The sequence below is a fragment of the Azolla caroliniana genome, unplaced genomic scaffold (genome assembly GCF_043228905.1).
Source record: "Azolla caroliniana isolate FFs.n. ecotype wild unplaced genomic scaffold, voAzoCaro1.0.p SCAF_1, whole genome shotgun sequence".
Taxonomy (NCBI): Eukaryota; Viridiplantae; Streptophyta; class Polypodiopsida; order Salviniales; family Salviniaceae; genus Azolla; species Azolla caroliniana.
In genome coordinates this window covers 24237419-24259295 of record NW_028230436.1, presented here as the reverse complement: position 1 = coordinate 24259295, position 21877 = coordinate 24237419, and the positions used below count along the sequence as shown (strand labels likewise).

Sequence of the window (21877 nt, the reverse complement as noted above, 5' to 3'; positions counted from 1 at the left end):
TATGGATTTGACCTAAACCATCATTGAAATTTAAGACCACTAACACTGATTATGTTCTAACTTTTTTCTTGTCAGAGTAATTTGACTTCTTACAATTTCCATTGTGTCTTTATAATTATGCTATGTAACGGAACAGAAGATGTTACAAATGACTTGATGGATCAAATTTCAATGTTTTCTCTATGATCCAGAATTTTGCATCCATCGCTAATATCCATACATATTCTACCAACACTTCGGCCATTGATGATATACTCCTCTACTTTGAGGATTTCAGCTATTAATCTCATAATGAAGGGTGTCCACTTCAGACACCTATTCATCTATGCTCCTAGATCTTCTAGACTAATCCATTGGTTGGTATCATAAAATATCTAATATGTACCATTGATGGCATTTCCAAATCACATCTTCCACCTAAATTTCATGAAAAATAAGTCAAATTCTAGGTCAAACAATTTGTCAGATAATAAATTGAACACTAAGCCAACTACATTAGAGGAAATTAGAGAAAACCTGTAGCTGAAGTCCCAAATGTTCTCGAGCATATTGACAGAGAAGGTCGAGGAAAATTGGCAATGAAGGCAACTCACTACTTGGCAGTCCACCAAAGAGATCATTTTCTTTCTTCAATGCCTCATGCCTAGAAAGGATGTCTTTAGGACGTAATGTCTGCTGAGTTATAGCAAGATTTCCTGTTGTTGTAGTAGAGGTGACGCTTCTTAAACAAATGTGTTCATATACAATACATTTGTATTTCTTAGTCCAAATCTACCTTCTCTTTGTGCTTGGATAAGATTTTCCCACACTTTTTGTATTGCAAGCTGCCATGACAAGTCCTCTTTATCGTTGCTTTTGGGAGAGTTCAAGTCAATAGTCACATTACTATAGGATGAAAGGCTAGGTGCAAATAGTGCATGATGAAATGACACACCTAATGATAAAAGATTTAGTGTCAACATTGAATAGACCAAACCAGCCGTAAATTGAGATTCCATTGAAACATGGAAATTGAGTTACCAGCATTAGTACAAAACTTAAGAAGAGGAGAAAGCAACAACTTAGAATCCTATTGTGGCATACAAATCATTAGGAGAATTTGAACAAAAGAAATAGCACAATTAATTCATCCAGTAGAGATTTGAAACCAAAAAGTAAAATTAAAGCAACATCTAAATTTACAAGCAATCAACGCACTTGGCCAAAAGAGAAATAGACCAGGTTAAAGTCAAGATTGTGCCTCTTTCTCCAACGTGAGCCAAAAGAGAAATAAACCAGATAAAAACTTGGCCATACCATATCCCTCCTTCGTCCTCGGGCTCCATCTCTATCCTGCTTCTTCCATTCTTCTTCTTTCTGCTGCCTCGTCTCAGTCAATCTGTCTTCTTCTCTCTCTCTCTCTCTCTCTCTCATCATATATCCTTAATTACTCACCCAAAAAACGCTTGCTACAAAAAACAAGAAGCAAAAGCATTCCATATGTGGCCAATCTTTTTTACTCACTATGGAAGACAAGGAAAAAGTTCTCTTCACAAAACCAAAAAAGCAGGTCTCTATTTTCCCCTAACAGGGGTGGGGATGGAGAGAGATCAAGTTAGGGCTAGGCCTAGGGCTGGTTCCTCTTTTGTACAACCAAAAATACGATACAAAAAACTCTCTATCATACATATCCATGATGGGATGGTGATTGTTGAACCACATGGCTTTGGTTGGATTTACCCTAATCATGGCCAGATGAACTGGATCCATTTTCTAATACTTCCCAACCATAATATTAGCAATCGTATCAAGACTCTGAAACACTACTCCCGAATTCTGCAGCTTGAGGGCCACCGAGAGGCCCGAACGCGATGACACCTTCCCGAGTGCATCGGCAGTCTTGGGGCCGTATAAAGCGGCCTCCATGGCAGCTGCTTGTGGGTCTTGATTGAAACCAGTCTTTGTCGATACAGCGGCCGCAAACGCACATGAAGACAACATCGTGGCGGCTGCTCGAGCCCGAGCCTTAAAGAAGGAGATATCCATTTCTTGCTTCATCGCAACGGGTTGGAGATCGGCCTGCGCGTGAATGAACCCTAACCCTAGTCCGAGCCCTAAGAGATCGTCTTTTGAGCTTTTGGGCGTGATGCGGGAGGAGGTGGGTGCCCTGATCTTTCAATGACCTCTTCACAGATGCACACACGGTCTTGACAATCTGTTTCAGGTGTTCGGGCAATCTGTTTCAAAATGGCAAGACGGATCACTACATATATATACTCACAATCACATTGATATACTCATAGTCACCTGCTGGTAGGCCACCCCCATGGCTCCATCTCGATTTGCCATGGCCGCGTTGTGTCCATCCCTTCTCAATCGCTTCATGATTGCCCTCTCTCTCTCTCTCTCTCTCTCTCTCTCTCTCTCTTACTCTACGCAGACGACATTGTCTTGCTCTCGGAGTCGGAACACGACCTACAAAAGCATCTTAATGCCCTAGATGACTTTTGTACACAACGAGGACTGGTAGTGAATCTAGCGAAAACTAAAGTCCTTATCTTTCATACATCGTCCAGAGTTAGGAGTAAATGTCACCTCATCCTCTCTCATAAACTAGTTGAGGTGGTGGGATCTTATGTATACTTGGGAGTCACTTTTAGTGCTCGCTCAGGTAAATTCTCGATGACCCAGGCAGCCAAAGATAGGCTAACGAGAGGATATGCATCCCTCTCACTCTTAGAGAGACAATGCCACCAAGCATACTTTCAAGAGCCACGGACTAAGGGATGGCTTTTCGACTCATTAGTGACCCCGTCCCTCATGTATGCATCAGTAGTATGGGCTCCAGGTCTACCATCTTTCATGTGGACGCAATTGGAGAGACCTTTAGTGGTGATGTTATCATGTCAACTCCGAAGCAAATCGACAGTACCACATGACATTATTAGAGCGGAGTTTAGCCTACCCCCGATGTTAGTAGAAGCACTCTTTCAAGTGGTAGCTTTTATTCATCGGATACATAGTCAACCACAAGATAGGATATCCCGTCGAGCCTTTGAGGCATCCCGATCCTTACATGTGTCTGGAGACACCAACTCTTGGTATAGCATTGTGGTGAGTTGGTTATTTGCAAATGGCATAGACATTAATAACCTACCTCCCCTTAAGTACAACCATGGGACTGATCAAACTTTAATCTCTCGTGAAGATCGTAATAAAGTGATACGCCAAGAAATATGGCAAATCTACACTCGATACAAATGGATCACCCCACGAGAGCCACTCCCATCTAAAATGGTGTACTATAAGGAACACTTCTTGCACTTCTCTAAGTTAGGGTTTATTACACGACCAAGATACCTAGATACTTTCTTATCAAATGCACTAAGGGTGGCCATTGGACAACTTAGGATATCATCTCACCAACTTGAGATTGAGAATGGTCGAGCTAATAGAGTCCCTAGAGAGGAAAGGCTATGTAGGTTATGCCACATAGAGATAGAGGATGAGTATCACTTCACATGCAAGTGCCCAACTTATGCCGAGATACGGGCGGAATACCAAGACATACTAGGACCCTCTCCCACCCTCTCCAAACTATTAGATACCCCGAGTGTAAAGAGACTAGGTAGGTATATCTTAGAGCTAAAACAACATAGGGAGGATAAATTACAAAGTGTTAATCATAACCCTTTTACTACTCATCAACATGTACCTAGTGTAATTTTTCAGGAACATGGGGAGACGATGAATGTGGATACACTTATGCCGCTCGGCCTCTCCCTTGAGGAAGCAGAAATACAAAGAGCAACCAAACGTCCTCGGATGTTGGGCTTCAACACAAGTCAACGTGGAGTAGAAAAGATTAAGAAGATAAGGGAACGTGAGCTACGTCGACTCGAAGCTATGGTTGGGGTACCTCTTACATGGGGACCACGGGCCACATCCACATCATGGCAACCCTTTGACCCCCCGCTTCTCTTCGAGAGACTTGGATGGAAATGAAATTAGGCCTAGTATAGAATCATTCTCATTGTAGAACATGTTTTTTATATAGAACATGTTTGTTGTTTTCTTAGAACTATTTAGCTTAAACTCTATTTTATCTTATTTTTATTTTTACTTTCGATGAATGGGTAAATATCCCATTTTTGTTGTACACCATTTGTCTCATGGGCCAATTTTGGCCTTAGAAGACGTTAATATATCTTTCTTTCTTTCTTTCTTTCTCTCTCTCTCTCTCTCTCTCTCTCTCTCCTTTCCCCCCCTTAACTTTCTGCAAAAACATAACACACGTATGTACATATGTAAATTTGTAATCTTCCCCCGCTTTTTCAAACAATTAGCGTCGATTGTATGTATTATATGTACATGTATGTATTTGTTATGTGTGTGTGTGTGTTGTATATATGTGCATGTGTAGGTGTGTATATGCAGATGTCTTTTGTGTGTGTGTGTGTGTGTGTACATATTGTATTGTATTGTGTATATTGTATGTATGGCATGTGTGTATGTATGTACATATTGTGTGTGTGTGTGTGTGTACATATTGTATTGTATTGTGTATATTGTATGTATGGCATGTGTGTATGTATGTACATATTGTATCGTGTGTATGGCATGTGAGTATGTGAGGTATGTGTTTTGTGCTTGCGTGTATGTATGTATGTATGTATGTACAGATGGATGGATGTGTGTGTGTGTGTGTGTACATATTGTATTGTATTGTGTATATTGTATGTATGGCATGTGTGTATGTATGTACATATTGTATCGTGTGTATGGCATGTGAGTATGTGAGGTATGTGTTTTGTGCTTGCGTGTATGTATGTATGTATGTATGTATGTATGTATGTATGTACAGATGGATGGATGTAAGTTTGTAACATTTATACATGTATCACCATGGAAGGCATGTGTATGTATATATGTGTAACATTGTACGGATTTATAACATGTATTTGTCTATGCATATTTTCAGGGAATGATGTATGTTTGTAAAATTTATACGTGTATCATTGTAGCCATGTGTGCGTATATGCGTGTAGCAATGTATGAATGAATATATGTATGTCAATAAGCGAATGTACATGTGTGTATGCATATGTAATGTATGTATGTTCGTATGTGTGTATGTATGTGTATATGCATATGTCAATGCACATGATTCAATGTGTATGGATGTGTGATTGTAACATGTGCATAATATCTATGTAAATATCTAATGTATGTGTATGCATGTATATGTAGCAATGTATAAATGAATATATGTATGTCCATGTACTAATGTACATATGTGCATGCATATATGCATATGGTATGTATGTATCTATGTGTGATTGCAATATGTGCATAATATCTATATGTATGTATATATGTACTATTTAGTGTATGTATGAATATATATATGTACATGTATGAATGTACATATGTGTATATATCTAATATATGGAACGTGTATGTATGTATGAATGAATACATATATGTCCATGTACGAATGTACATATGTGTATGCATATATACATATGTCAATGTACACAATTCAATGTGTATGGATGTGTGATTGTAATATGTGCATGATATCTATGTATATATATCTAATGTATGTATATATGTACTTTTATAGTGTGTATGACCATGTGTGTGTGTGTGCATATGTGATGATATCTATGTACATATGTAATGTATGTATGTATGTGTATGTAATATACATATGCAATGTATGTATGTGTATGCATGTATATAATGTATGTATATATGTGTATAGATGTATGTTTGTAAAATTTATATGTGTAACATTGTAGGCATATGTACGTATATAAATGTAGCAATGGATAAATGAATATATGTACGTACATGTACATGTACGTATGTGTATATATGTAATTTGTAATGTATTTATGTATGTATAATTTCAGGGTATTTTCGTGTTTAGTATGTGTATGGCTCATATAAGGATGTATGTTTGCAATATACACATAATATATATGCATATGTCCAATGTATGTGTAAAAGTATACATATATCCAATGTGTGTGTATGTATATTGTATGCATATATATGGAATATGTATTTACATATGTAATGTCTGTATGTGTGTGCATATGTGCATATGTCAATGTACACGAGTCAATGTGCATGGATGTGTGTGGGTGTGTGCACTGCATATATGCATATGTCAATGTACATGAGGCAATGTGCATGGATGTGTGTTTGTAATATGTATGCATATATTTAATGTATGTATGTGTATATATGTGTGTATATGGTGATATGTATGTACATGTATGAATGTATGTATGTGTATATATGTAATGTATTTATGTATGTATATTTTCGGGATATTTTCATGTTTAGTATGTGTATGGCTCGTATATGGATGTATGTATGTAATATGCATGTATATATCTGATGTATGTGTAAGTATGCATATATCTAATGTGTGTGTGTATATGTAAGTAATGTAGTTTGCATGGTTTCGTATAATCTATATATATGGTGATGTGTGGAATATGTATGTGCATATGTAATATATGTATATATGTAATGTATGTATGTATGTGTATGTAAATTTGTTTATTGTTAATATGTATGGATTATATGATATGTAATATCTAATTTATTTATGTGTGTGTGTGTGCATGTGCGTGTATGTATATATACATATATATAATATAATATATGTAACTTGTTTGTACGTGTGGAAATTTGTAATACATATAATATGTAATCTTATGTATTAATTTGTATGTGTATGTGTATGTATATATAATACGTAATTTATTTATTTATGTATATTTTTTGTGTTTGGTATGTATGTATACATATATGTAGTTGCATATAATTGTGTGTATAATGATATATGTGTATAATATGTACTCTATAAAATATGTTTGTAAGAATGTGTAGTATACACACACACACACACACACACATATATGGTTGATTATATTGTATGTATGTATGCATGTATTTATATATGTAATATGCAATGCATTTTTTATTTTTATTTTTTTTAAAGAAGATATCCTGTCATTAGTATAAACAAATTACAAGATTTTAAACCTCTATGTAATCGGCGGGGGAAACAACCATTTCGGTGGCTGAAAATGCCAATAAGGAGTAGTGTACCTGGATGTCACAAATGGAGTAGCTGTCCAGATAATAAGAAACTCATGCCGTTGAGCAATTTTAGCATCAGAATCTCCCACTATACCATCCCATTGACCCTTCAAAGCATGAACTATCTCTAACCAAATATTAGAAATCACTTCAGCAGGTGGTGTTTTCAGATTATGGAAAACGAGAGAACACCGAGCTTTCCAAATGTGATAGACAGTGGTACTACTCAATATCTCCCATATTGGCTGAACTTCCTTCCTTACTCCTGAAAACTGTAATGACATCATTGATAATGTACGAACACTTCCATTTTTAGTGTAAAACCCATGGTCCATAGATTCGATGCCATAATGAAACACATCACGGGCAAGTGATGTCCAAACGACCATGCCCCAAGTGAGAACCAACGGGGGAAAATAATTAGCGAAAATTCTAAGGAGCCGTTGCCATATCTGTTGAGAATCAATGCATTCCCATAAACAATGTTTTTGAGTTTCCGTTTGTAAATGACATCGAGTACAACATGAAGACACTCCCATCCTATGCAACCATGTGCCAACCGGCAACGCCTTGTGTACAACTAACCACTGTACATGTAATATTTTGTGTTGCTGTTTTCTTGCCCATAAGATAGCCCAGAATTTTGCAAGGAATTGGGGAGTAATACCTTGTTGATTCCAATATTGAGATGCAGCTGGTACCACATCACGTGTATCTGAAAGTACATGTCTTCCCAACTGTACAGAATATTGGAAGAAATTGAACTTGTTACCCGTGTAAGGATCTGTCCAATGATAGTCAATTGGGTCCCAATCTAATCTGAATACCGGTCTTTTAGCTAACACCCACAACTTCCAATGTGTCCTTATTTCCTCTATCATTGGATCAATATACCATTTACGATCGGCATATCCAATTATCCTTATCTTGTGCTCAATGGCATAGGGGTAATCTATCACCATTTCCCCGGACTGAGACAATTGATTTGTTTCATCCACCTCAAACAACCGGTATGTCTTATCATTTGAATAACCCTTAACAGCCAAGAGTACTTCCAATCTTGAAAAAACCCCAATCCATCTATGGTTAGTGTTATTGGGTGGTATGGGTTGTCTACTCATAGCTTCTTGAATTTGTTGGTACATTATATGTCCGCCATGCATATTACGTAAGATTTCTTTTTGTTCTTCCAACGATCGCGATAAAAATTCTTTCCAAGTCTGAACTGTTTTCGCGGGACCTTCTGTCATTTTTCCCCACGATAACCATTGTCTAGAACCCAACACAAAACCATCTGATGTTGTAAACAACGGGTTCCAAACTATCTTTTGTCTGAGATACTCAAGATAATGTTTGGGGTTCGGTTTATTGCGAAGCAAACCAGGTAGTACTTGTTTCCATGCTGCAAATAATGTCCTAATAAATTTGTCTTCCCATCTAGTGGCTGAAGGTACTCGGAAATTTTCCCTAAATATCCAATTCACATCCTTCGACCAGGGAGCACCTAAGCGAGGAAAGCAATCTGAGCAACGGTCAAGCAATAATACTTTCCATATCTCTTGCCCCGGCATAAATCCTCTAACGAGCAACTTACTTAACAATGCTCTGGATTGGTCCACTGGATCAATAATACCTAATCCTCCTTTAGAGCGAGGTAAGGTAATAACATCCCATTTCACTTTGGACCGAGCATTGCCTTCTGTTTTACCGGACCACAAGAAGTTACGAACCAATCTACGTATTTTCAGAATACATGACTTGGAGAATATCCAACATGACAAAACATACCATGTTGAAGCCAATAAAACCTGATTAGCCACTACAATCCGACCAGCAAAAGATAGCTTGGCTGAACTCCATAACAACAACTTTTTCCGCAGTGACAATAGGAGGGGTGCCACTTGATTTTCCATTGAAAGATCAATACCTATCGTACACCCTAAGTATCGAACTGGACAACCTGATGGTATCCATCGAAATTGCGGGTGTGGACTCCATAGAGGAGGCTCTACATCCCCCACCCAAAATGCAAAGGACTTGTTCCAATTAACCAGTGCCCCCGAAGCCTTACAAAATGTGGATATGGCCAATTCTGTTTTCTGCAGATTTTCCAAATCACCTTTTAAATATAGGGCAGTGTCATCTGCAAATTCAGCGTCCCTTACTTCTATATGTGAGAATGGGATGCGTATTCCGCGTATACCAATATCACCAGCAGTCAAAAAGGAAATCATTGCCTCAGCAAAAAACAGAAACAAGAAAGGAGCTAAAGGACAACCCTGTCGAACTGATCGAGAAATAGTAAACAAAGGTCCATAATTCCCAACCAGTAAGACTCTGCTTTGTGCCGAATTATATAATGAAGAAATACCTTTTATCCATTCTTTCGAGAAACCAAAACGAGCCAGTACACCTTGTAAAAATTCCCAGTCAACACGGTCATACGCTTTCTCAAAATCAAGCATAACAATGGCCAACTCTTGATTAGATTTGGCTGCCAAGGCAGCAGATTCCCAAAATGTATACACATTATCCAATATGCTCCTTTCCTGAATAAATCCTGTTTGCGACGGATGTATAACTATAGGCATTATAGTACCAAGTCTTATACTAAGCGCTTTAGCTAGGATTTTATACACCGTATTCAGTAATGTAATTGGGCGCCATTTCTTGATGTCCAATGAAGGACCTTCTGATTTAGGGATAAGGTAAATTATTCCTTCTGTAAAATGTGAAGGCATAATGCCCTCTCGAAGAATTTGTTGGAATGCTGTACATAAATCTGATTTAAACAAGTCCCAATATTTAATGAAAAATGATGGGGTTAATCCATCCATAACTGGACAACTATTCTTAGGCAAAGCTTGGAGTGCTTCACTCAATTCCTCATGAGTAAGAACGTCTTGAAGACTGGCATTCATATCCGTGTTATTCTTGAACTCATTTTATTCCATACACAAGACCGACTTATTAAATCCTCATCGGAGAATGAAATAGCTGATAGTAGGTTGGAATAGTATCGTGTGGCTATTTCTCTCATCACTTTAGGGTCAGATGAGATGGTCCCATTCTCATCTTGTAGTTGTTTGATTGAAACCGCATTATGATTGGGTCTCATTGCATGAAAAAATTCAGCTGTACATTTATCACCCATTTGGGTCCAACTAGATGCCCTATTATGGTATTGAAATTCTGCACGCTTTTCTAATAGTATAGCAAGTTCTTGTTTTGCTGACCCAATTTTCTCAGCAATCCAAGTACAGTGTGGATAACGTTCTTGTAATCGTTGTAGAGAAACAAGAGAAGTACGAGACCGTTTCTCCTTTTCTTGGATCATAGAGAACCTCTCCTTAGATTTACCCCTAAAAAATTCTGAAATACATCGTAAGCCATTAGCTACCCGCCCCACCATTGATTCCTGTACAACATCCTTTTGTGACCATAATTGAGGCACTTGTAAGGAAAAGCTATTGTCTAACAGCAAATTTTCAGGAATCTTCATATTGGAGAATTCTTTAAGGTTTTGGGTTGATATTGAAAGAATCACTGGAGCATGATCAGAGAAGGTAGTCCCTGGCATTATATGTATTGTACCAGTTGCTGAAATAAATTTGCCAGATACATAGAATCTATCCAATCGAGCTAAGTTAGTACCATTTACACGTCTATCTGATCTTGAAAATAAAAGAGAGGTATTTGTATGAACCATCGAAGGAGCATGCCAAGCATCTAAAATTTGTAAGGAGAACACCAATTGTTCCCACATTGCTAATTCATGGCCATGTATCGTAGTTGAGCTACCTCCCATTCTATCAATGGGGTCCTCAAGCATATTGAAGTCACCGGCGATACACCAATGATCAAGGGGAGGCAGATTCTCTAATAATTCTTTCCAAAATTGTTGCCTAGCAGAAGCAGTATTAGGAGCATATATATTCAAGAGTCCCCATATAATCTCCCCCTCTTGCATAATAACATATTGAGCCCTTCCAGGAATGATCACTTGTTTTTGTATAATGGATGAAATCCACCTCTGAGAAATAGCCATACAAACCCCACCACGGACTTCCGTGTTGCCTATCGCGGGGGACCAAAACATGTCCCAATTTCCAGATAAAATAGAACCATACCGAGAAATTCTAAAAGTATTTAAATGATGTTCTTGTATTAAAAGAAAGTCGAGGGATCCACCCACTATGCATTTGTTAATTTCTTGACGGAGACGATACTTGTATCGTCTATATAAGGGGCCCCCTAACCCCTGAACATTCCATGACATCACTCGCATTTAAGGGAACTTAGGTTGCTGTGATGCCATTTTCATGTTTTTCGCTAACGGCTCAAGATTGGCCTCACTACCATCTTGTTCACCACTTTTCGATTGTAAAGGTATCGTATCGCGTACCATTCTATAATGATGATGAGCTTTAGCCAATATTTGACCTTCCGATAGTCCATCTTCATGGATATAGGTATATCCACAATTTGGAAGGATCTCAGCATCTAAGGATACCACCACTTGCCTTCGCCCCATCACATCAGACACTGGCAAGAGTTGTATAGTTGCTGCCTCTAGTCCCCTTAATAATACTTCCCCAAAATTGTCACAATTAACATATTTTGCGAAGTGTAGTGTTTGTTGTCTAATAACCAATCTAACATCTGCTGCCACCCATGTTTGTTTATCATATCCACAAAAAGGGAAAGAAAATCCTACAAAAGATTGCATAGTCTTGAAAAGAACATGAACACGTATTGATGCACTGCCATTATCAACTATGTCTCCCAAAAATTTCAAAAACTCAAACCCATATGTGGCATTCCATCGATTGATTGCAAAATCACTAGTACTTTCTACTTGAGAATTTATCGGGATTGTGCGAATGAAGTTCGCATTTAACCCTCTCAAGCTAGACGAACGTTTTGTAGATCTGTGAAGGTTTCGCGATACATTACTCAAGTTCAAATGTTGTTTACTTGATTCCATTGTTTTGCTCTGAGTGGCCATAACAAGATTATTAACTGATTCAGTCCCTTCTCTATTAGGAGTAGATTGTTCAGAAACATTACTAATTTGGCATATCTGAACATCATTTTGAGACAAAGAGTTATCTAGTTCCTGTATGGCATCATAACGGCCTATACTTACGTGAGCACCCTTAGATTCAATGCATTTATTGGGTATTGAGTGCCGTTTTTCAATTGGTTTCCATATCTCATCCTCGAATGTTTGGATATTTTTCCCTTTTTCATCCTTGGATGGCTGAACATTTTTCCCCTTTCCACTTCCTCCACCTAAATGAGATTGTTGCTTCTTATCCAGATTAACATGGTTAACGTCTGTATACACGTTATTTGTACCATTCTGGGGTCTAACCCCGTTCTTCTTTTTTGGGCAATCTTTCAAAACATGGCCTTGCTGTTTACAATAAAAGCATTGTCCAGGCATACCTATATACTCCAATTTTTGCATGAATGTCGAGTTCCCGGTAAGCGATGGTAAAAGTACCTGAGTAGGTAAATTTTCTATTGAGGAAACTAGTATTCGAATTGATGGGTATCCCGTTAATTTCATTCCTATTGTCTCCTCTCGAGGAGGAAGAATCGTGCCGATTCTTGCTGCAATTGATGGGAGTACAGCCATGTATTCCTTAGGGATTCTCGGGAAAACCACGGAAATCGGGGTCAAACGATGCCCCGAATTCAACATTTCAACGGGATCAAAGCCCGGTTTCCACGGCATAAAACAAGCTATTGCATTTCGAATGTTAATCGTATTTGCATTCAACATTACCACAACGGATTCAGCGGTATCCAATTCTAAATGATAGAAAGCATGTCCAAGAAATTGCACATCGACGATTTTTCCGATCCTATGTTGGAAAGCCGCTTGTAGGAGATCTCTCAAATCTCCTCTATTTGGCCTTAAACCTATAATCCTACACACTATTGAGTAGGAATGTAGACGACTTACCTCTCTTTTCAATATCTCTTCTTCTTCCGGTGTGAAGACGATAGTGAAGGCCGACCGTGGAGGAGTTGTCGGGGGCGCTGCGTGAGAGTTCCCCTGGTGTACCGTGTCAGCCATCTCTTCCTCTTCGTCTACAGTGATCTATACATGCATATGTTTCCCCTGTTTCCTCTGTTTTTCTCCCTCCTTCATAACTTCAGCCAACATCGTCAATGATCATCCCATCCCTCTTTCTTCTTCCTTTCCTTCCTTCTTCCCTTCCTTTTCCTATTCTCTCTCTGTGTGAGGGTCTCTCTCTCTCTCTCTCTCTCTGTTGTTCTCAAAGACCTTTTTTTTTCATGTGTCATTTACATGGATTGTTTACTTGGATCTAATATGCAATGCATTTATGTATGTGTATGTAAACATTTACACATGATAATATATATTTGTACATATATTTATGTTTAGTCAGTATGCATGTATAAATTGGTGTAATGTATGTATGTACATATTCATAGATGTAATGTTTGAATGTAGGTATATATGCATGAATTCATATGTATGTATGTATGTATGAAAGAATACATGTATATATGCTACTCCAAATTCGGGTATTGTTTGCATAATAATTCTTTACTATCTCATTAAAATATCTAATATTTCATGGGCTTATGTAAATTTTTTTCTAGCATAATTGATAATACCCTTATGTAAATATATATTTCAAATATTTATTAATACCCTTATATATATACATTCTGTACCTCAATGGCTAATTTAAACCCCTTTTGATGAACTCACGTGCTATCATACAAGTTTTGACAGTGAAGCCCCCAGATTGTGAGCCCATTGGACCGGTTGCGGATCATGTGCTCACTTGAGGTACTCGTCGGTGATACGAGCGGTGGCATCGGTAGATGCGGTGTCGCCGATTTGGGCAATTGCGCTACAATTGTCGTGGAGATGGAGAGGGATTTCGGTGTAACGCCAACCTTCGCGTCCAGAATATTCGGCGTAGGTGGAAGGAATGATGCCAGGGACAACCCTAGAGGTCCTCGTGGTGCGGAAGGGGGCGCCCTCGAGTGGTAAATGCAGCGTAGCACAAACGTCGGTTGCAATGAACTGGAATGTGACGGGGGGGGGAGTCTGCGAAAGGCTGCATATCGACGTGGCCCGTATCGGGGTTGTACCAGATGAGGAAACGGTTGACCAGTTCGGGTAGGACGCTCCACGGCCCGATCCCAAGAAAGAACTTGAGCCCAAGTTGTGAGAGGGTGGCGAACACGTTGGGTTCGAGGTACTTGAGCTGCGTGGCAGCCGTAGGGACCCAATAAATACATCGGGTATTGTTGAACACCGCTGGAATGACTAAGGAACCGCACCCTGCGTCGGGGTAGTATGCGTGGAGGAGTTTGATGAATTGGGGAGACGTCATCATTTGTAACTTGCGAGGAAATATATTAGTATAGTTAAATGTGGTGACAAATCAGCAAGTTTGGGTAGTTTCAATAGATTCCCCCCTTTTTTCTTTTTCCTTTTTTTTAAACAGAGCGGGATGTGGAGTCCTAACTACGTAGTAACTCAACAACTAAGAGTTACGTGTTCGAGGAGTTGGGCCCCTCGAACAACGCGTGGTTCGAGGAGTTGGGTTGGGTGTGGTTCGAGGGGTTGGACTCCTTGAACAACGGGTAGTTCGAGGGGTTGGGCCTCTCGAACACTGTGTGGTTCGAGGGGTTGGGCCCCTCGAACGCTGTGATTCGATGGGTTGGACTCCTCGAACAATGGGTAGTTCGAGGGATTGGCCCCTCGAACACTGTGTGGTTCGAGGGGTTGGACTCCTCAAACAACAGTTAGTTCGAGGGGTTGGGCCCCTCGAACACTGTGAGGTTCGAGGGGTTGGACTCCTCGAACAACGGGTAGTTCGAGGGGTTGGGCCCTTTGAATACTGTGTGGTTCGAGGGGTTGGGCCCCTCGAATACTGTGTGGTTCGAGGGGTTGGGCCCCTCAAACACTATGTGATTCGAGGGGTTAGGCCCCTCGAACCACGAAGCGGAGTGCTCTGTAAACGGCCAACGACGTGGGGAGGGTGAAAACGACGAGGCTGCTATTACGGCCGCCTCGGGGGGAACGAAAAACGCCGGGACGGTGTGGCATCGTGAACGGGCAGCGCCACGAGGAGGGGTGGTAGCGACGGGGCGGCGGCTATGGCCGTCACGGGGGAAGCGTAAAACGTCGTGGCCGGGTGGCCCGTAATGTGCTGGTGACAGGAGGAGGGGGGCAGCGTCATGGCGGTGGCCATGGCCTCCGCAACGGAACGAAGTGCAGGTACGACGAATGAGAGGAGTGCAATGCGGTGTGGCGAAACGAGAGGGGGGGGGAAAGGCCTACCTGAGGCGTGGGAAAGCAGGGTGTGGAGGAGACGAGGCGGTGACCGGGGCAGGCGACCGATGGAGTATGGGCAGGAACACTGAGGGTGGGAGAAATCCACGGGTGCCGAACAAAGAGAGGGGGGGGAGGAGGGGAGGAGGGGAGGAATAGCGTGAGGGGGGAGAGGGGGAAGAGTGTTGCAGAGCGAGTAGCGAGAAGGAAGGGGACAAGCAGAAGGAGGAGTGCTAAAAAAAGGAGGGAGGGAGGGTAGAGCAAAGAAGAAGAAGAAAAAGGAGAAGGAAAAAAGAAATAAAACGATAAAAATAAATAAAATAATAATAATAATAATCATTATAGAAAATAAAATAATAAAAATCATAAAAATAAAAAATAAAAAAAACCAATAATACAAATAAAAATGAAAATAATATTCATTAAAAATAAATTAAATCAATAAAATAATAATAAAGATCATAAAAAATAAATAATAATAATAAATAAATAATACTACTAATAATAAAAAATATAAATAGAAAAAATAAATAGAAAAAATAAAAAATAATACAAATAATAAAACATAAACCACAGCAACGAGGGACAACCGACGGGGACGCGAGGTCGCAAGGGCAAGGAGGAATCAATGGAAAAGATTCGGATACCGATGATGACTAAGAAACTACGGGGTAGCTAGGTTGGCATATAGGCGGGAGGTCTGAACGGGGGTCTACGGGGAACGTGGTAGGGGATTGGAGAAATTAAGAGCTTTTGGGAAACCTTGAGGGTGCGACTGTGGAGGGAGTGTCACTCGGGTATCGTGTGAGGTTCCGGGTCCATGACTTTTAAGGATCCAAACCTACGGCATGTTTGTAAAACCTAGAACTTTGAAGGGGATGGGGAGGATTTGTAAAACCTTTCTACAGGGTGTTCGGTCTCTCAGTTGTTTAGGCTTGTCGATTCCTGTGGCTTTAGCTTGGGCAGGATACCAGACTGATGTGTGTGATTTTCGGGTGCCCCATGCGGGCGTGGTATGATCGTGACTGGGTAGTCGGCTTCGTTTTGGAACCCAGAAGCTAGTGGCGCCTTTGTGCCAACCTTGTGCGGTTGTGAGTGCCTTTTTGACTCGCCAAATGGCAGATTCTCCACAACGTTGTCTGTCCGCAAAAACAACGTGAACGTTCACCCATTCCCATGGTTTGGGTGTCTGTGTTCTGACGTTAGAGTCGTGTTGTTCTTGGGTGGCCTGTGGGTGTTGGCATTCGGTTTGGTTGAGCGACTCCACGCCTTGGGGTTCATTGATGTCCCATGCAGGGGTGTTTCGATCACGAGCGGGAAGTCGGTTTCGTTTCGGAACCCAGCAGCTAGTGGCGCCATTGTGCCAACCTTGTGCGGTTGTGAGTATTTTTCTGACTCGCCACACCACACATCCTCCGCAGCGTGGGCCTTCAGCGAAAACTGTGTGGACGTTCACCCATTCTCGTGGTTTGGGTGTCTGTGTTCTAATGTTAGTGTCGTGTTGGCCAGGGAAGGCCCGTGAGTGTTGGTGTGTTGCTTGTTTGGGTAACTCCACACTTTGGGGATCAACGAGGATAGCGGGATGTGATTCGAGTGTTGTTGCGACGAGGTCCTCGGACTTCAGTCCATCTCCTATTTGGAAAGAGATGATGTGTTTGTTGGGTGATAGGAGACATTCGCTTATGCGGCACCAATCTAAACTAAGGAGGCATTGTGTGTACATCACTCCGGGTGGGAGTACCCGAACTTGGATTGAGTGCACGCTGTATTCTGTCTTGATGCTACACCCGAAAGTTCCCAGGCAGCATGACGTGGACCCATCGGAGCCACGGAAGTTGTCGTTGCACACTTCGAGGTCTGGGCAACCTAGACGTCTCCATGTTTCGAAGGAGAAAAGGGTTAGCGATGCTCCTGTGTCGATTACCGCCATCAAAGGCATGTCGTCGACGCAACATTGTAGTTGTATTGTTCCGTCATTAGGTTTGGCCGCCCGAGCCATGGCTGACGGATGGGCGTGTCCCTGTCGCTTCAATTTCGCTTACATATTGCGTAGGTCGGTCTCGAGCCGGGCCATTCGGCCTTCTGAGGCTTTAAGTTTGGCCTCTACCTCTCGTTGCCGAGCCGTGAGTAGAGCCTTGAGTGTGAGGGGTCCATAGTAACATTTGAGCTTGCTCCCATTAATGAACCCGGGGATGTCAAAACCTTCGAGCATGCGTAGGCGACATGTTCTTGTCTTGGTAATCTCCGAAACCACATACGAGCCTTCGCCCCGTAACTTAAGCTTCTTCTTGTGTCGTTGAGAGGAGAATCTTAGGGCCATTTCACCTTTAGCGAGGTCTTTACTCTTGAAGTTATTGTCGTGCCACACCTTTCTATTGGCTTTCTCTACCAAGAGTGCCTGGAATGCGAGAAGGCTGATTTCTGTCAGTCGTTCTAGGTTATCTAGGCGTGACAAGAGGGGGTCCCCGTCCCATTGTTCTTGTACGGTGATCTTGAGGCTGGGGACAAGGAACTCGATGGGTAATACTGCTTCTTGCCCGTACACTAGTTTCAATGGTGTGTGGCGGGTTGCGACTTTGTAGGAAGTACGGAAAGCCCATAATGCTGCTTGGAGTTTGGTGCTCCAATCAGATCGTGAGGCGGCAACTATCTTTGTGAGCACTGCACATAGCACCTTATTCTTGCTTTCCGCTTGTCCGTTGCATCGAGGGTAAAAAGGAGAACTTTTGCGGTGTGTCACCATAAACTTGCCTAGTAAATGTGCTATCACCTGGTTCAGGAAATGCGAGCCTTGGTCACTAATGATTTCGAGCGGACATCCAAACCGTACGATGACATTTTCATATAGGAATTTGGTAGTACTATGCGCGTCGGCGTTAACGCAAGCTTTAGCTTCGACCCACTTGGTGGCGTAGTCGATGGCGGTTATTATGTATCGGTTGGGGTTGGAAGCTGGGCTGATTGGGCCGATAAAGTCGATACCCCATTTCTCGAATGGTTGCCATGCCACCACCGAGTTTAACGTATTAAAATCCACTTTTAGCGGGTGTTTGAAACGTTGGCACTCGTCATAGCGGCGCATGTACGCGTATGCATCTTTGAAGAGTGTTGGCCACCGTAGGCCGGACTGGAGGATCTTGCGCGCAGTGGTCTCGTGATTGAAATGACCACTTCCGCTCCCGCAATGAGCTTGTTCGAGGGTGGTGACGACATCATGGTCTGTTATACACCTCTGAAGTAGATCTTCATTAACCCGACGGTACAAATTTCCACGAAGCATCATGAAGGGGCCACATTTCTTTAGCAAGACACGCGTGTGTGTCCGTGGTAGTTGTTTTGAGAAGGACGTTCCTTCAGTTAGGACACAAACTATGTTTGATGCCCATGCTGGTACGGTGTCGATCGCGAATAATTTTGCATCTGGTGTTTCATCGTCGACCCCAGTGGCTTCTTCTCCGTTGGAAATCCGGGAGAAATGATCGGCGAGTACATGGTCTTTCCCTTTTCTCACTACTACCTTGAAGTCGAACTCGAGTAACGTTACGATCCATCATGAGATGCGTCCGGTGGCGTGAGTTTTGTTTACTAAGCAGAGTAGGGCCTGATGATCTACAGAAAATGAGAACTGGGACGGCAAAAGAAAGTGGCGGAATTTCTTTACGTTGTAAACCATGGCCAAAGCCTCCCATTCTATCGTGGAGTAATTTCGTTCCGTGGCATTTAGTTGGCGACTAGCGAAGGTGACCGGTAGGTCGAGTGCCCCTTCACAGGGTTGAGCTAGCACTGCACCAATCGCGAAGGCGGAAGCGTCGGTGTGGACGTGGAATTCTTTGGTCCAATCGGGAGGCCGGAGGATGGGGGCCTTAGTTAAGCACTCTTTCAAGAGCTTGAAGGAGTGTGTGCATTCTTCTGTCCACACGAACTACTTTAATAGGGAGTAGAGTGGTCTAGCCTTGTCCGCGAAGATCTTAATGAAGCATCTATAGTAACCCCTGTATCCCATGAACCCTTGTAGTTGTTTCTCGTTCGTGGGGGGTGGCATGTTGAGGATGAGTTTTACTTTTGCCTCATCGGTCGAGATCCCGTGGCGGGACACGACGTGTCCTAATATTATTTCGTGCTTGACCTAGAACTGACACTTGAGCGGGTTGAGAGAGAGTTGATAGGTCCTGCATTTTTCGAACGTCAAACGGAGTAGCCCCAAGTGGTCATGCCATTTCAAATTGCAACATAAGTCGTCAACATAAGACTCCACCCCTTGTCGTAACCTTGCTGCAAAGATATGGCCTGCCGCTCTTTGGTAGGTGCTCAAGGCACTCGTGAGTCCGAAAGGCATCTGTTTATACGCGAACATACCAAATTCCGTGGCAAAAGCTGTCTTGTGTTGATCCTCAAGGACCACCAAGATTTGGTTGTACCTAGAGAACCCGTCGATGAAGCTATACGCTTCCGCTCCCGCGGTTCTTTCAAGTAGATGTTCGATGTAGGGTACCGGGTAATTGTCCTTGATAGTGGCTTCGTTAACTTGGCGGTAGTCGATACATACGCAGATCTGGCCATTTTTCTTTGGGACGACTACAATCGGGGAGACCCAAGTAGTTCGTTCGATTGGGTAGATAATGCCTCCCGCCAACATTTTGTTGATTTCGGCTTTCACTTGTTGGGCGTAATTAGGGTTCATTGGACGTGGCCTTTGCCGGATTGGGCGGGAGTCGGCTCGCATGGGGATACTATGGGTGACGACCTCAGTTGGGACTCCCTTCATGTCGAAGTACGACCATGCAAACACGTCGCTAAATTCCGTGAGGAGGGTGATCAAGGACGCCTCCTCGTCGGGCTGGAGATCTGCGGCTATGAACACCGGTTTGGAGTCTGTCCCTTTCCCAAGGTCGATTTCTTTCACCCTTCCTGGTTCATCATAGACTTCTCCTAGGCCTTGGGGGGTGCATTGTGGTCTCTTACAAGCCACTGCCCTACTCCCTTGTTCATAGAGTTTGAAATGCTCTGGGAAGTCCGCTTCCATCACAACCTTCCGAGTGGTCGTGACGTCACTTGGACGTGTGACTCGTTGTACCAGGTCTTCATCCTTTACATCTACTTCTTTTCGTCGGGGTCCCAGGGTGGTGACGTTGAAGCACAAGATTGTTTCTCCGTCCTCTTCACAACACTTTGTACCTATAGGCTACATTGCGTCGGTTGTGGCGAGAGCGTGCACCCAATTCATCTCTGACGTCTCGGAAACGACGGATTGGTCGTCTCTCTCACGTGTGTTCTTCTCTTTGGAAGTGGTGAGGCTTTGAGGAAAGTGTTGGCCTCCGGTCAAGAGTTGAACTGTCTTTGTGGGTTTGCACACTCGGAGGTTGGTCTCGAACTCAGTGGTTTCTGACCAATCGTCTACGAGAGGGCTGCCTTCTTGTTCATGCACTTTTTGCGTGTATGCTTTGATGCGGAAGGTTTTGTTGTCCTTACGCATATAGATTATATCATTCCCGAAATCCATTACCAGGCGGCTTATACGTAGGAATGGTCTTCCTAGTAAGCTCTCGTAGGCTACATGGTTGGACGATCTTGTGACGACGAAGGTGAGATTGAACTCCACTCCGTGGATAGTGAAGTGATGTGCAGGAATCATGCCTTCTGGTCTTTGGATGGACCCATCTGCCATTCGTAGTTTGACATCGGAAGGAAGCATTCTTGGGCTCCCCCACTTACAGCAACATTCGTAACTGACGATACTTACCCCTGCTTCGGTATCAATGATGGTGTCACATGTCTTACCATTGACGCAGACTGGTAGAGTGAAACTAGTGTCGTCACTCTCGAAGTGAGCTTCGTGGATGTCGACTAGTGGTCCTTCGGGTTGTTTGAGGACTCTGGACGTGTGAGGAGTGTGGGTGTGTATCCCTTCACCATATCCTGCCGATAGGCCACCATTGAGGCGTCGGAGGACGTCGTGCCACGGTTGAATGTCGAGTTTGAGTAGTTCTTCGAGCATGAACTCTATTTCCTTGGCGAGTAGAGGTCGTAGCAGGGGGTTGTCGGTGGTGAAGGTGCCAGTGTAGCTCTGCACTTCGCGTAATGTGAGTCGCAATCTTAAATTTAAGATTTGCTGGAGTAGGGCTGTGTTGACCTCTTTGATCGGGGTAGGATGGCAAGTGGGGGTGTCGGTTGGTGTGACGATGGGGGGAGGTGAGGGGTTTACCCATTCTTCTAGTTGGTCGAAGTTTAAGCTGGGGAGGCTAAGTGATTTTTCAAACTGTTCGTGGTGTATGAGCTGGATGTATTCTTCTACCTTTTGTTTCTCAGCTACTGGGTTTGGGTATGCCGCTAGGTGCGCCGGTAGTTCTTGATTCGGATTGACAGGTAATGTTTTTGTGTCTCCCTCCGGTTCTTGATCTTGTTTTGAGGTCTGCGTGGAATTTTTCTTTCTAGATTTGGGTCTCT

The 21877-nt window shown here is 42.4% G+C and overlaps 1 protein-coding gene across 1 annotated transcript; it reads right to left on the bottom strand.

Moving 5' to 3' along the window:
* Positions 1-363: 363 nt before the first annotated feature.
* On the bottom strand, positions 364-1013 carry LOC147869222 (folylpolyglutamate synthase-like). Its single transcript, XM_087322819.1, has 3 exons — positions 776-1013; positions 517-695; positions 364-417 (listed from the first exon to the last, which is right to left on the bottom strand). The coding sequence occupies exons 1-3, from the start codon at positions 996-998 to the stop codon at positions 364-366; spliced, it is 456 nt and encodes a 151-aa protein (XP_087178945.1). The 5' UTR covers positions 999-1013.
* Positions 1014-21877: the final 20864 nt, after the last annotated feature.

What these genes read in the sequence shown, in the direction of transcription:
- LOC147869222 (XM_087322819.1), bottom strand. Translation starts at nt 998, where the DNA reads ATGGAATCTCAATTTACGGCTGGTTTGGTCTATTCAATGTTGACACTA. An exon ending in TATCCAAGCACAAAGAGAAG is followed by an intron (nt 696 to 775) that starts GTAGATTTGGAC and finishes CTACAACAACAG; the next exon opens with GAAATCTTGCTATAACTCAG. An exon ending in ATTTGGGACTTCAGCTACAG is followed by an intron (nt 418 to 516) that starts GTTTTCTCTAAT and finishes CATGAAATTTAG; the next exon opens with GTGGAAGATGTGATTTGGAA.